This window comes from Rhea americana, unplaced genomic scaffold, assembly GCF_003343005.1.
Source record: "Rhea americana isolate MKP2758 unplaced genomic scaffold, rheAme1 scaffold_45, whole genome shotgun sequence".
Taxonomy (NCBI): Eukaryota; Metazoa; Chordata; class Aves; order Rheiformes; family Rheidae; genus Rhea; species Rhea americana.
In genome coordinates this window covers 4,104,475-4,116,982 of record NW_028186590.1, presented here as the reverse complement: position 1 = coordinate 4,116,982, position 12,508 = coordinate 4,104,475, and the positions used below count along the sequence as shown (strand labels likewise).

At 34.5% G+C, this 12,508-nt stretch overlaps 1 protein-coding gene across 1 annotated transcript in view; it reads right to left on the bottom strand.

The window, feature by feature from the left end:
• Nucleotides 1-12,508, bottom strand: part of SENP6 (SUMO specific peptidase 6) — an 88,114-nt gene that overhangs the window by 36,248 nt on the left and 39,358 nt on the right. Inside the window, exons 7-9 of the mRNA XM_085316089.1 lie at nucleotides 8,809-8,829; nucleotides 3,922-3,992; nucleotides 2,101-2,246 (exon numbers count right to left, since the gene is read on the bottom strand). Of these exons, the coding sequence (XP_085172215.1) occupies nucleotides 2,101-2,246; nucleotides 3,922-3,992; nucleotides 8,809-8,829 (238 nt within the window). The remainder of the gene's footprint in view (nucleotides 1-2,100; nucleotides 2,247-3,921; nucleotides 3,993-8,808; nucleotides 8,830-12,508) is intronic.

Here is a 12,508-nt window from a genome sequence, read left to right as displayed (position 1 = left end):
TATGGGAACAGAATCACAGAACCACATTCATAAAAAATGCTTGCCCCCTTCTTCCCAATCTCTTAAGYAGCTGAAAAGAGTTACTTCAAGTTTAATGCAAGGCTCAAATGAGTTTGAAGTACAGTTTAAACAAAGTGCACCCACAACAGTACCCTCTTAGARGATCATAACTATTCTATCAGACTAGAATAAAGGTTCATCTAGCCCTGCACTGTACCTTCAACTCTGACCAGTGGTGGGTGGGTGGGAGCATAAGGAACAGAGCAAAGATAGATCCTCCTAACTTTAGGTAATCAGCAGTTTTGGCACTTTTAAGTCACGTACTGTATTTAAATCACCCTGTTTAATGACGTATCCTCACAAATTTTGTGTATGTCTCTTCAAAATCACTTTAGTTCCTATCTCAGGAAAGACTGCTGCTCATATTACATTGTGGAAAAAAATATGGGGTTTTCACCTCTCAGATTTGTTTTACTGCAAGCCCTCAGCTCTTATGCCTCAGAAAAATCAACTTCTCCATTCGTGACCTCCAGTGTCAACCTTAGAGATCTCTGAGAACATCTGACATGCATAGGAAAGAGCACAAGATGTAATCATTAAACATTGTTTAAAAGTGCAACCTGTCTAGTGCCTTTGGAAATRAAAACAAAGCCCTGGAACAATGTTATCCAGTCTAATGCTTTTGCACTGGAGCGATGGAGGATGGCCTTCTACATGTATGGGGTCTTCCAGTCAGAGCTAGGAGCTGCTGCAAGACAACCTACAAAGATCAAATCTGACCACAAGCAATGAGGCTCCTTCTTCTCTGTTGATTTACATTATTTGCAAGGAGCAAACCTCTATATTAAGAGATGACATCTGTCAGATCTTCAGAACGAAATCTTACTACTTTGTTATATCAAGCCAGTGACAAGATTCCATTTACTTTTAAATTGTTTACATTAATGACTATTTTAACCTAGAAGATCATTTTCTGCACTTGTCCCTTACCTGGCTTTACATAGTATAGGCCACTTCTCTAAACAAACATAACTAAAATCATCAATATAATGATTAAAACAAACAAACCTGTGAATGTCTCCTGCTTTTTTTTTTTTTTTTTTTTTTAACTACTTTATCTCACGAGTTAGCTTTTATACAGTACTTCGCTAAATATTGTAAAGTTTAATGCATAAGTAGATGAAAACCCTGGCTTCCATTTAACATTATGTTAATGTTTTATTAACTAACTATATAATGGAAATGCATAAGAGTAGAATGAAGTAYTCCATCCTACAGAAGAAATAGTCTGACTTACTTTCTATTATATATAATCACATTTTGTTTTCTTCTGTATATTAATCATGGATATTCTTTTTTTTTTTTTTTTAAAGATCTCCTTTGCAGGAAGTTCTGTTATGACAGTCATACAGTGTGACCTGCAGGTAGGCATTACAATTCTTGCACAGTAACCCAGAGAGACGATAAAAAATATGGAGATGGGAATGGGAGAATGCCCAAGACATCTTGTATCTAGTATTCAGGAAGATTTCAAATAGAACATCCTGGTTGGCTGCACGTAGGCCACAGTCTGCCATTTGTATACCAYTGCTACCGATTAGTTTCAGTGAAAAACACAACTACTTTACAGGAAGCAACTGCATATTTGCAATACTTTTGTCTCTACCRTTTTAATGAATACTGAAAACTACAACACTTTTCTGTAAAAAATTCTGTCAAACAGTAAAATGCTGCTCCTCTATCTAATACGTAGCAAACTAAAATTAGCTCCGCAAAATAATTGTGGAGCAGTCAGCCAATCAATTTAAACACTACAGGCTCTTCTATTTTTTCAGTGCAGTACCTGTCTCGTCAAATAGGAAAATAAATATTTTATAGTTAGTAATAATATTAACACCTAAGTTAAAAAATAAAAAGAAAAAAGAAAAAAAGAAAGAGAAAAGAAAAAGTTATAATGGTACAGATATTTAAATGGCCAAACCATTCTTAAAGACTTTTAGAATGCCAGGCTATTTTACAACTCAAATGCCTTTTAAAAATGTTTATATAAACTTCTTAAGTTAAACAGAATTCAGATTTTTTWAAAAAAATCTAACCTACCTTTAATTGGGTTAAGCATTTTTTTGTAGCAGAAGATAGAGACAAGTCAGATTGAAATGAATTGCAGTGACGTTTCTGTTGTACCTTCCTCTTAATTTCAGATTCTGATTCTGATTCTGACTCTTCTGTGTTTTCCATTATACTGTCTAGGAGTAAAAACAAACAAACAAACAAAAGCTAATAACAAGAAATATCTGCCCACAYGTGGTTAGGCAGTACAATCAACGTGTTTTTCTACATACATTAGCTTGAGTTAAACATGAAGACCATTTTAAGCAACAAACAATCTACGTTCAGTTCCATTCATGTAAACAAATGTTTCATGATCTGTTGTATAAATAAGAAAAAAATCCCCCAAAATATTGAAAATTGTTTTATTAGTACTATTTCAGTATTTCTCTGAAGTTAGAAGGCTAAAATTTGCCACTGAGGAGGCTTTGACCTCAAATACCTATACCGTGAACTTCAGCACAACTGGAACGGAACCTTTGCTAAGGAGGGGAGCATCAGCTAAAAGATGAGGATCATGATTTTCACAAAAAGATTACTGTGAATGCATTTAGAATAACTGGAAATAATCTGCCTAATTTAGGATTTATTCCTTCAACATAAGACTCAGCAGTATATGAACCATAATGCCATATCCTGCTTTATATTGAGGTGCTCCTTTCAATATTAGAACATAGGAAAAGGGTTGGGATCAGTCAGTCCCCATTAAAACAAAAAAATATGTAATATCCTTAAATCACCAATGTGTACAGAGGGGGATTTTCTTATAAATGCTGTTTTGCAAAATGTTATGAAACACTGGCTTATTTCAGTTTAATTTCAAAGAGCTACTCAGTCAAAGGCCTACTCAGTCTGCTAACTACACTTAATTACAATCTCCATTTTAGAACTTTCTTTTAAGAAAGTTTTTTTTTTGGTTTGTTTTTTTAAGAGATATGAACACTGTTTCAATTCATATACTGATAATCTTACAAATAATCCACTATTAGAAGATATCTCAAACCTAAAGAATGACCTATTTTCAAAAAAAAGGAATAATAGCATTTTTAATGATCTTACTTTTGTGTAAATTAATGCTTATATAGTTCTATTTAATGTTAGTTTATCATAGCACAATAGAATAACTGGCCAATGTAGACAGTTAAGCAGCTGATCATAGTAGGTTCTCAGATCACATATAACTCTGGTGAGAAAGTTCAATATGTTAAACAGTGACTTTTTTTCTTGTTTCATAATTTCTGCTCCTCAAATCGAATTGTATTTTCTCCCCTCCATCAGATTATCCCCAAGAATAGTCCTTAATCAGTGAGATGACAGTATATTTCAGGTAAGCTACAGTGCTGATACTAGCAGTTCTACTCACTTTCTCTGTGCATGAATATACTTCTTACCAACTGGTATTTATCATGCTGTATTTTGCACATACTAACGATACTACAAAAATTCCTCACCAATAAATCAAAAACAAGCTGGGGGTTGGGCTTGCTCTAGACAATCTCCAGACACCCTTTCCAAACTCAATGATTCTATGATTTTTAGTTTTTTCCCAATTTCATTCATTTTTAAATAACTGAAGTCAAATTTAAAATTTATTATAAAGTGACTGAACGGGTTGCAGAAATCTGCCTAAATGGGCAAAATTCTGCTTTCACACAAAAACCTGCATAAAATTAGAATAACGTTACAGGATGATATAAGTAGATATACTAAAAATATACATAGGCTACACAAAGGTTGACACATACCTGCCCAAAAACTCTTTTTCAAAAAAYACTCTGTTTAAAATAAATGAGAACTCTGAAGATAACTTACCCACTCCTTGAGACCGTGGTAACCTAATGTGGTCTGCTTCTACTTTCTGAAGCTGAGGGGGATATTCTTTTCTGGAAAAGAAATTTGATATACGGYTGTTCTTTTGATAAACATCATTATATTTTGCCAGAATCATATGCTAAAAAAATAAAATCAAACCCTATCTTAAAATTATGAATAAATATTTTTTCCTATTACATGCTGCTTGAATGCTTTAAAATATTATCAAAATGCTAGGAATAGCTACAATAAAGGTCTTTGAAGTGCTTCTGGTCTAAAATTTCTTTGACAGTTATCAATAATTTAGGAGTCACTCAGAACAAAGTCTTCAAGGACTGATGCCTGTATGAAGTTCTCCTCCTCCTCATTCATAGGTCTCTTTAAAATCCAAAAATAGAAAAAACTATTTATATAAATATTAAATTAAATTCCACAACTTAAGTTCTACAACTTAAAGAACGGGAAGAGAAAAGGCAAAACAGAGAGGAAAGAGACCTGATGCCAAAAACTGCTGTGGCCACAAAAGACAACAAGAGCAGAAGAAATAGCTGCTACATCTTTGTTTAAAAATATAATTCAGACAAATTAGTTGGTAAGAAAACTTTAGTTGGCATAATTTATGTAATATACATCACACATTTTGTGTGTATACTAACCCACACACAAACCAATGTAGTAAGATTCTTTTCAGTCTCCTGAAARGTATCTTCACTTTATACATAAGTATGTCAAATTGTGCTGCTACCAAATTAAGATTTTGATGCTTATTGCATCTCAGTTACTCCTTGTGGCAGTTCTCTTTCTCAGCTGTCTGACCCTGCTCTGCARCTGCAGGTTTCTGCTCCTGCTACAACACAGGATGGCATGCACCTGAAACACAGGAGGCCTTGTCAACAGCCTCAGCAGAAACCACTTCTAGCAGCAGATTTGGCCAGGACACTGGACTGCAAATGGATCAGCTTGGTAACACACACACATGTCATTATGCTACCTCTGATTACAAGGACAATAATCAACAGCAAAGGGGCAAAGAAAACAGCTGTAGGCAGTAAAAAACACAGGGTAACAGAGCTAAATCCTTCAGATCTACCTGCCAAAAACATGGTCATTGCTGAAACTGCAGTATATATGCTAAATCTCTACTCTCAGTAAAGCTAGAGATACAGGTTTTTATTCCTACAGTATATTTAACCAACATTTGATCAGAGTTTGACATCACATACTTCATTCAAAAACAAAATTAGAAGAGCGTGCCTTAAATTCCTGGCAAAGCCCATATAATACTGCCAGTTTCAGCCTTCTCCACAGTGGAGCTCAGCCTCAAGCAAGGTCTTAGTTCATGTTTATATCATTTTGTTGTACTTGCTCAATTCCTACAACTCAGACACTTGCTAACACCACATATCACTCTTGGTTAATCTTCTTAGCAAGAATCAGCTGGAGTGTTAGGAGTTTTATGTCTGATCATTAAAACACAGCAAGTCCCTCAAAAGATATAACCAACACAAYGTCTTCTCACATTAAAGACATTACATAATTTTTGCTGTCAACATAATCAGTCTGTAGTTCTCACTCTAGAAATTCAAAAGCAACTGTAGATCTCCAGAATCCAATCCAAGACCACTATTTTYCCAATATTTTCTAATTATTCATTAACCTTTGCATTTTGCTAAGTTGACTTGCCATGACACAAGAAAGTCTTACAACCTATAGATAAAGATTTGATAAATTCATTACATCACGCTCAGTTCAGGCTTGATTTGCCATCTCTCTTCAAGGGTACCCTCATACACCTAAACACATGACAGTCCCAGCTCTGGTGACTTAGCACAGATCAATATAGAAGCAATGGTGAAACAGGACCATGAGCTGAAGTTAGCAGCTCCAGGTCAACTGCTGCCCAACACTGTTTAACTTGAATTAACAATTCAAGATGAAATTAAAGTTCCTTTGTGTTACAAACAGCAGTAAACACCATTTTAAACACTATTTAGCTGTAGATATGATTTCAGAAATATGTTTCTTTGGGCAGAGTAAGTCCTCCACCAAGAGCACAGCAACCTGAAGCTCCCCCTACGAAATGCATTTCACCGAACCCACCTGCCTCCCCCCCGACACACACACAAAAAAGGCAGAGGTCACCACCATGAAGTGTTTATAGATGACAAAAAAGCTTCTCCTCTACCATGGAGTATATTGCTTATTTGAACACTTGCATATCCATTGATAACTTCTACAGTTATGTATTTAATACTGGACAGTTTCAGTGTGCAGGAATACAGAAGTGAAATGCTTTAAAAGTTATCTTCAAAAGGACTATCTGGAAAAAAAAATCATAGTTTGGCAAAGAAAAAAAATCCTTTTTTTTWAAAAAAATAAAATTTTAAAGTACTTCAAAACAAATGCCTTCTTGCTGTTTAATCATGTTAATAAAATTTAAACTAAGACTTCCGTTATAATTCCGAGAGATCAAACAACTAAACAAATGAAGATGCAAGACTATCTATGTATTGTGCCTAATAACAAAAAGGAAATACAACACTGAATACTGTTTATACCATCCTAGTAAAATATTGCAAATGTTTTTTAAAATGCAATTTGGTTGCCTGTTAGGTATCCTAACAGTAGCTCTCCTTTGTTTAGATTTTGCTTGAAGAACAAGGCTCCATGATCAGAGATTAAACATCTTAGGCTTCTCATTTATCTCATCCATTATAAACAATTTTGGCTTCAATACCTTTAWGCATAAGGGAGACAGATCAGGTTTCGATGAAGGCAACCTCAAGAAGTAAAGCACTAAACAGCACAATAATACAAGACTAAAAGATCAGGCCTTTCCTGCAACAGGCATAACAAAAATAGYGTGGTCATCTGGGCACTGGAGAATCTTAAACTTCCGACACATCTCAATATTTACATGGCATAGCACTCTTGTGTAATATGTTTTGCTCTGACAGAATGATACTACTGATTTAGGGTCTTCAGTACACAAGATTTTGAATTCTGCCCAGTTACAGATTATTGCTATACTTCTCTGCTGATGCATTGGACCTTACTGTCTTCACCTTACACTCRGACACTGTGACACCTTCCAGACAAAGTGAAATTTTGATACTAAAAWTTCTTCTCTACAGAAAAGAAAATAGACAAAAATGGAAGAATCCTAAAGCAACATGCCCTTCAAGAACACGTATGGATGTGGGAATTTAGGATATAAACACTGCTGTCTTAGATCAGAGCTTTTAAAACTGGACATGATCTGGTCGGAGCCACTTCAGAAGTACCATGTACATGCCAGGCCATGCCACCTCCTAACACTGCCTGCATGAGCTGCTTTTAATGCATAGCTTGGCTCATGTAAGAGGATGCCCCACTACACTACTGCTTGGAGGCAGCCCACAGCAGGAGGACTGTCGATTTCAAAATCATTACATAAAAACAGAGTAAGGTATGGTAAGACAGGAAGCATTTAGCTGGTGAAGTGAGGTTTACTTTCAATGTGTTTTATAGAAAAGTAGAGTAGAGAGTCAAAGGATGAGAGAGGAASCACAGGCAGTCTGTTTCTTAGCATGCAAGTGAGAAGGCTCATTTGACTGAGAAAGCCAGGGGTAGCAGGTGCTTTTATCATGATGGTAATGATAAAACTAAATTTAGAAACTCTTGCTTAAATCATCTTCCCAACAGTGAAAAGCAGAGAAGGAAAAAACAATGTATCCAGTAGTAACAGTATTTCATAACCAGCTGGATATGAAGCAGCAAGTGTCCCCATGTGAAAATTAACACCACCAGCATACAACTCAACTCTAGTTTTTCTATGACACACAGTATCAAATTAAAAACTCTAATTGCTAAAGAGTTAATTCTTAATAACATAAATGCAATAGAGAAAAAAAAGAAAAAAATACATGAACTCAAAGCCAAGGCAGAGAGAGGATGATCAAATCCTGTATTAGAGGGCCAAAACTAACCTGTCAGTATCCCTTTGGTATTTTTTGTAGGAAATAACAAAAGGTAGTAAAGTTGAAAAGCCCATATGATTTCAGTATTAACTTCAAGATAAATCTACAACATCCTGAATTCACAAAGAACAAGTCTACGTTTAATATATGCATTATTTATTTTGTGCTCTACTAAATGCTAAATATACAAYGTAAACAAGTCAACCTGATACCAAGCTTATACTGTCAAAAACCATTTATATAAACAGGGTATTTACAAAAACTAAATAAATTCATTGCTATCAACAAAATATTTACATAAATCCGTAAATTAAAGCTATATAAAAAGAAAAATAAAAGCATGGTATTTCATATTGTTAGCAAAATACTGAAAGCAATAAAACATGCAAAATAAGTGACAATCAGCCTTGCAGCATTTGTTTTTGCTACACATTTTCTRCTAATTGCTTTCACATTTACACTTCATGAAGGGAATGTACACAATAAACCCAATAGAAAGCTTTAAAGTTACTTAAATCAAGCTGAAATGATAGATAGAAAATTGTTAAATACCCCAACAAAATATGCTTCAAACCCGTTCTATTGCATTAAATTTGCTACACTATCAAAAGAGTTAAAAGTAAATTCTTAAATTCCAGAGAGAATTGAAAATTACCTATTTCCACAGTGGATATAAACACATAGTAATTTCCAGTACGAATATAAACAAAGTTCACATTAATGTGGCACTATACAGAGATGGACATAAAGGTCCTTTTTGTGGTCAATTTACTCCCTTTTACTAAAAAAAAAATAAAAAATAAAAAATTCCCAACACATGAGCAGATATGATCACTGCATTGATTATTCTTTAACTAGCATTGATAAAGCACTCATTTGGTTAATTTTCTTAATACCTCATTGCCATGCTCAACAACAATAAGCTTACCTTTCCTTTCGATCCAGATTGCTTAAAATATGAAAAAAAGAAAAAAAAAAACATAAGATGCAAAGCCCCACACGGTGTTGTACATTACTAAATTAAGAAGTTGTTAAACAAACTTTGATTGCCTCTTGTACTCATACTACAGTAGTTTTCAAATAAACACTGTTAAAATTCACAATCTTTTTGTTACAGTAATTATAAATGTGTAAACCAATGTTACTTCACAGTCAGCAAAGGTCAGTGAGCTACATATTATATTCTTGCACCATCTTCAGTGTGTAAAATTTGATTAGTTCTGAACTGAGATTGGCTCTCACTTAACTCACTCCACTGCAGAACCTGATGTGACAGAATACCATTGCATGAATTAATATCAAGCCTTGTTTCCAATCCCCGATCGCCATGCAGGAGAAGATCAAACAAGTTTACCTTGCATTCTTATTACCACACAGTAATTTGTTTCCAACTATTTCAAAAATATAAGTTTAAATATGGAGGGGCRGGGAATCACAAGGCGCTATTTAAATATTTAGGAGACCACATACAATCATACTATCAACTACTGGATAGAGAAGGATAAACAGAAGCAACTCTGAGCATCCTGAAGTTTTGGCTAAAAAGCCTTCAAAAATATTTTAAGTTAGGTCCATTAGTTTCAGGTGTGTCTCATCTAAAAATCAATATATGTGCTTCTATCTCAGGTCCTTTGTATACAAAGGGTGACATGCAAGATAGGTCCAACTAAGCACAGCAAAAATACATCACCTTAAAAATATTATCTGTAGCACTCCAGACTTTGGGACACTTGCAATATGGAATGCTCTTCACCTGCATGGCTGTTTTCTCCCAAATACCACAACTCTTAACTTGTCACATATGTATCACACTAAAACTATTTTAGAACAGGCCAAATTCAAACCGTATTTCCTACTATATTTCAGTCAAATTAAACGGAGYGATGGTATTAGATAGGAGTAGCGTAAACTCATTCTCCATTCCTTTTCAGAAACAGAAGACTCATGAGAATACAGCAAGCTGTTACCTAGAGGAATGGCAGGATTGAAATTAAACCAGGTAAAACAGTAATCCTGATAATCCCAGAGTTTAGTATGAAAACACATTTAATCTGCACAATGCTCTGGATTCTGGAAAGACAGTAAAAGAAATTCAAAATTGAATTCAAACTTTATCAACTTCAGCCTGGGGGACTTATCAGTAAATGCTGCCATAAAGTGGCAAAAAATTGTTCTGACTGGAGCTAGCCTTTACAAACAATAAAGGTGGCATTTGTGCAGGTCACATCTAGATTTACAAATCCAGCCAGATCTAAACCAGTATCTGTATGGAGCCATAACCAGCATCTTTGTATCGCTTGGCACAGTTAATCCATAACTTGCATTAACTGTTTACAGGTACTGTAAACACAGGTATGAATTATAAGTTTTAATGCTATAGCAACTTAACGGCAGGGGAAAAAATCCAGAATGCCTGATACTGTAYTGTCACTACATTAAACATTTCATTTGCTTGTTTTCTCACTTTTACAACTCAGAAAAATTAAGAGATGAGAACCCTGTATAGCRCCAGGAATCATAACAAGCAGTGCCCCAAGGAACTGCTTCATGCAGCTCATGCAGTAAGATTTGTTAGRCATGCTGTACACAGACGCGATTCCAATGCCAGGTCTTAGAACAGTCTGTCAACAGCATTAAGAATGAACTATGTACACATTCATTAAATGAAGCAAAATTAGTTTGAACCAACTACAATAGCACAATAGTAGTTTTAGCTATATCTGAAAATCTGTTGCATCAGATGTGAACAAATTTTAATGTGGCCTCCAGATTCTATTGAATAAATTTGAATGAGATTTGTCAAAATATTACTGTGCCCAATTTTGTTGTAATGGTTATCTTATATTTTAAAGTGCAATAGATATTCAGCCACAATCCAAAYGTATCATTCATGTGAAACAAAGTCAGAAAAAAGGGATGAGAAACATAACACATGACATACACCACAAGTTCCAAATTAATCGGACAGATTAAAATGGATTTTCATAACTAGCTTGCCCCTATGGGTCACCATTCTCATACATATTCTTTTATTTTTTATAGGSTTCTTTGCAACATCTGTGCCAGAGACTCAACCTACACAGAACTAACTTAATTGAGTTCYTATTTTTATTTATGTTTCAATGATCCACTGTAGATTTACAAGCAACACGTTAGGCATGTTAAAATTATTTCCCCCATGTCATAACTGATCACCATAATATAAAAGATTTTATACAAACTCAAACAAGACAAAAGAAGCAGCACAATTCTGTGTTCTCTGTAAATTAGTGTTAGGAAAAACCTTAACACCTCAGAATTCAGTTTCCAATGTTACCAGCTTTTCTTTACCTCAATATACCTAATGCTTTTTATTTTTGGTTTGCCACATTTTCTGCACGTACTCCTTTATGAACAGACATCATGAGAGTTTACTTTTAAACTCAACTATTAACTACTGTCAGTAAAAACTAGCAAAAAAGATGACCATAATTCTCAAAGAGTTTAATATATATAACCAAGGAATTACCCATTTAATACACATTGGAACTCTGTACTATAAAGGGAGTTACATAATCCTATTTTAGTTCCTTTACTTTAACACCAATTGTCTTCTGATCCATTATCTACATTTTCCAGATCAAGTAGCCTAGAGAGCCCTGCTATCTAACAAAAATACTAATAACAATTAGAAGTATGGCAGACAGGAGGCCATGTTCTGTTAATTTTCAAATAACTAGCTCTAAAAACAGACTTAGGAACTTTTAAAAAGTAACCTATTGATTCAACTTGCAAAAGACACTGGAATTAAATATCCATTGTAAGGTTCCTCTGTTAAACTCATTTTTAAATACTAAATATAAACCGGTCCATTACTCATTTTTAAATACTAAATATAAACCGGTCCATTAGACTATGCTGTTTCTGATATTCTCTGGTAGGAAAACATTACTCAAGATTTTAATGACTATTTCCTGCCTCTGAGACTCCAAAAACATTCTCAGCAAGAGAGTTAACAGTCTGTTGTTAATATATGTAAAGTACARCAACAGCCTTTAAAAAGAAAACAGAGAGAAACAGAACAACTAGAAACATTCAGAGTCACTATCATGTAATTACTGCATGCAATATTCAGATTATATTATATTTTACATTAGTTTTCTTTCTGCATGTCACACAAAAAGTCACAGCCATTTTGGACTTTACATTACAGGCTTACAAAGCAGCAAGTCTCGTAAGTGAGAAAAGAAAGCAAGAAAGTCTAACACCCCCTCAGGATTCAGATTAAGGCACTGCGGCCAAATTCAACSTTCTTAAATTTAGATAAGGAATTAAGTTGCCCATGCTAGAAACCAGTCATCTACCAAATTTCTGTAACAGTGGAAGAGAAAAAGGCAATACTCAATCTATGGAAATGACTCTCCTGCATGCTGAAAAAGCCTATGGGATTAAGTAARATGAATCCATGTCTATAAGCTATTTCAAAGGACTATCTCATAACAAAACTTACTGAAGTACACAAATATTACTCAGATCAACATGCAGGGATCTAAGAAAGAACAGTCTTCACATGATTTTGTTTGCTTTAAATCATTCTACGTGTCACTGCAGATTAAGTTTTTATCCCTTACAGTTAGCCTCCTCCCTCA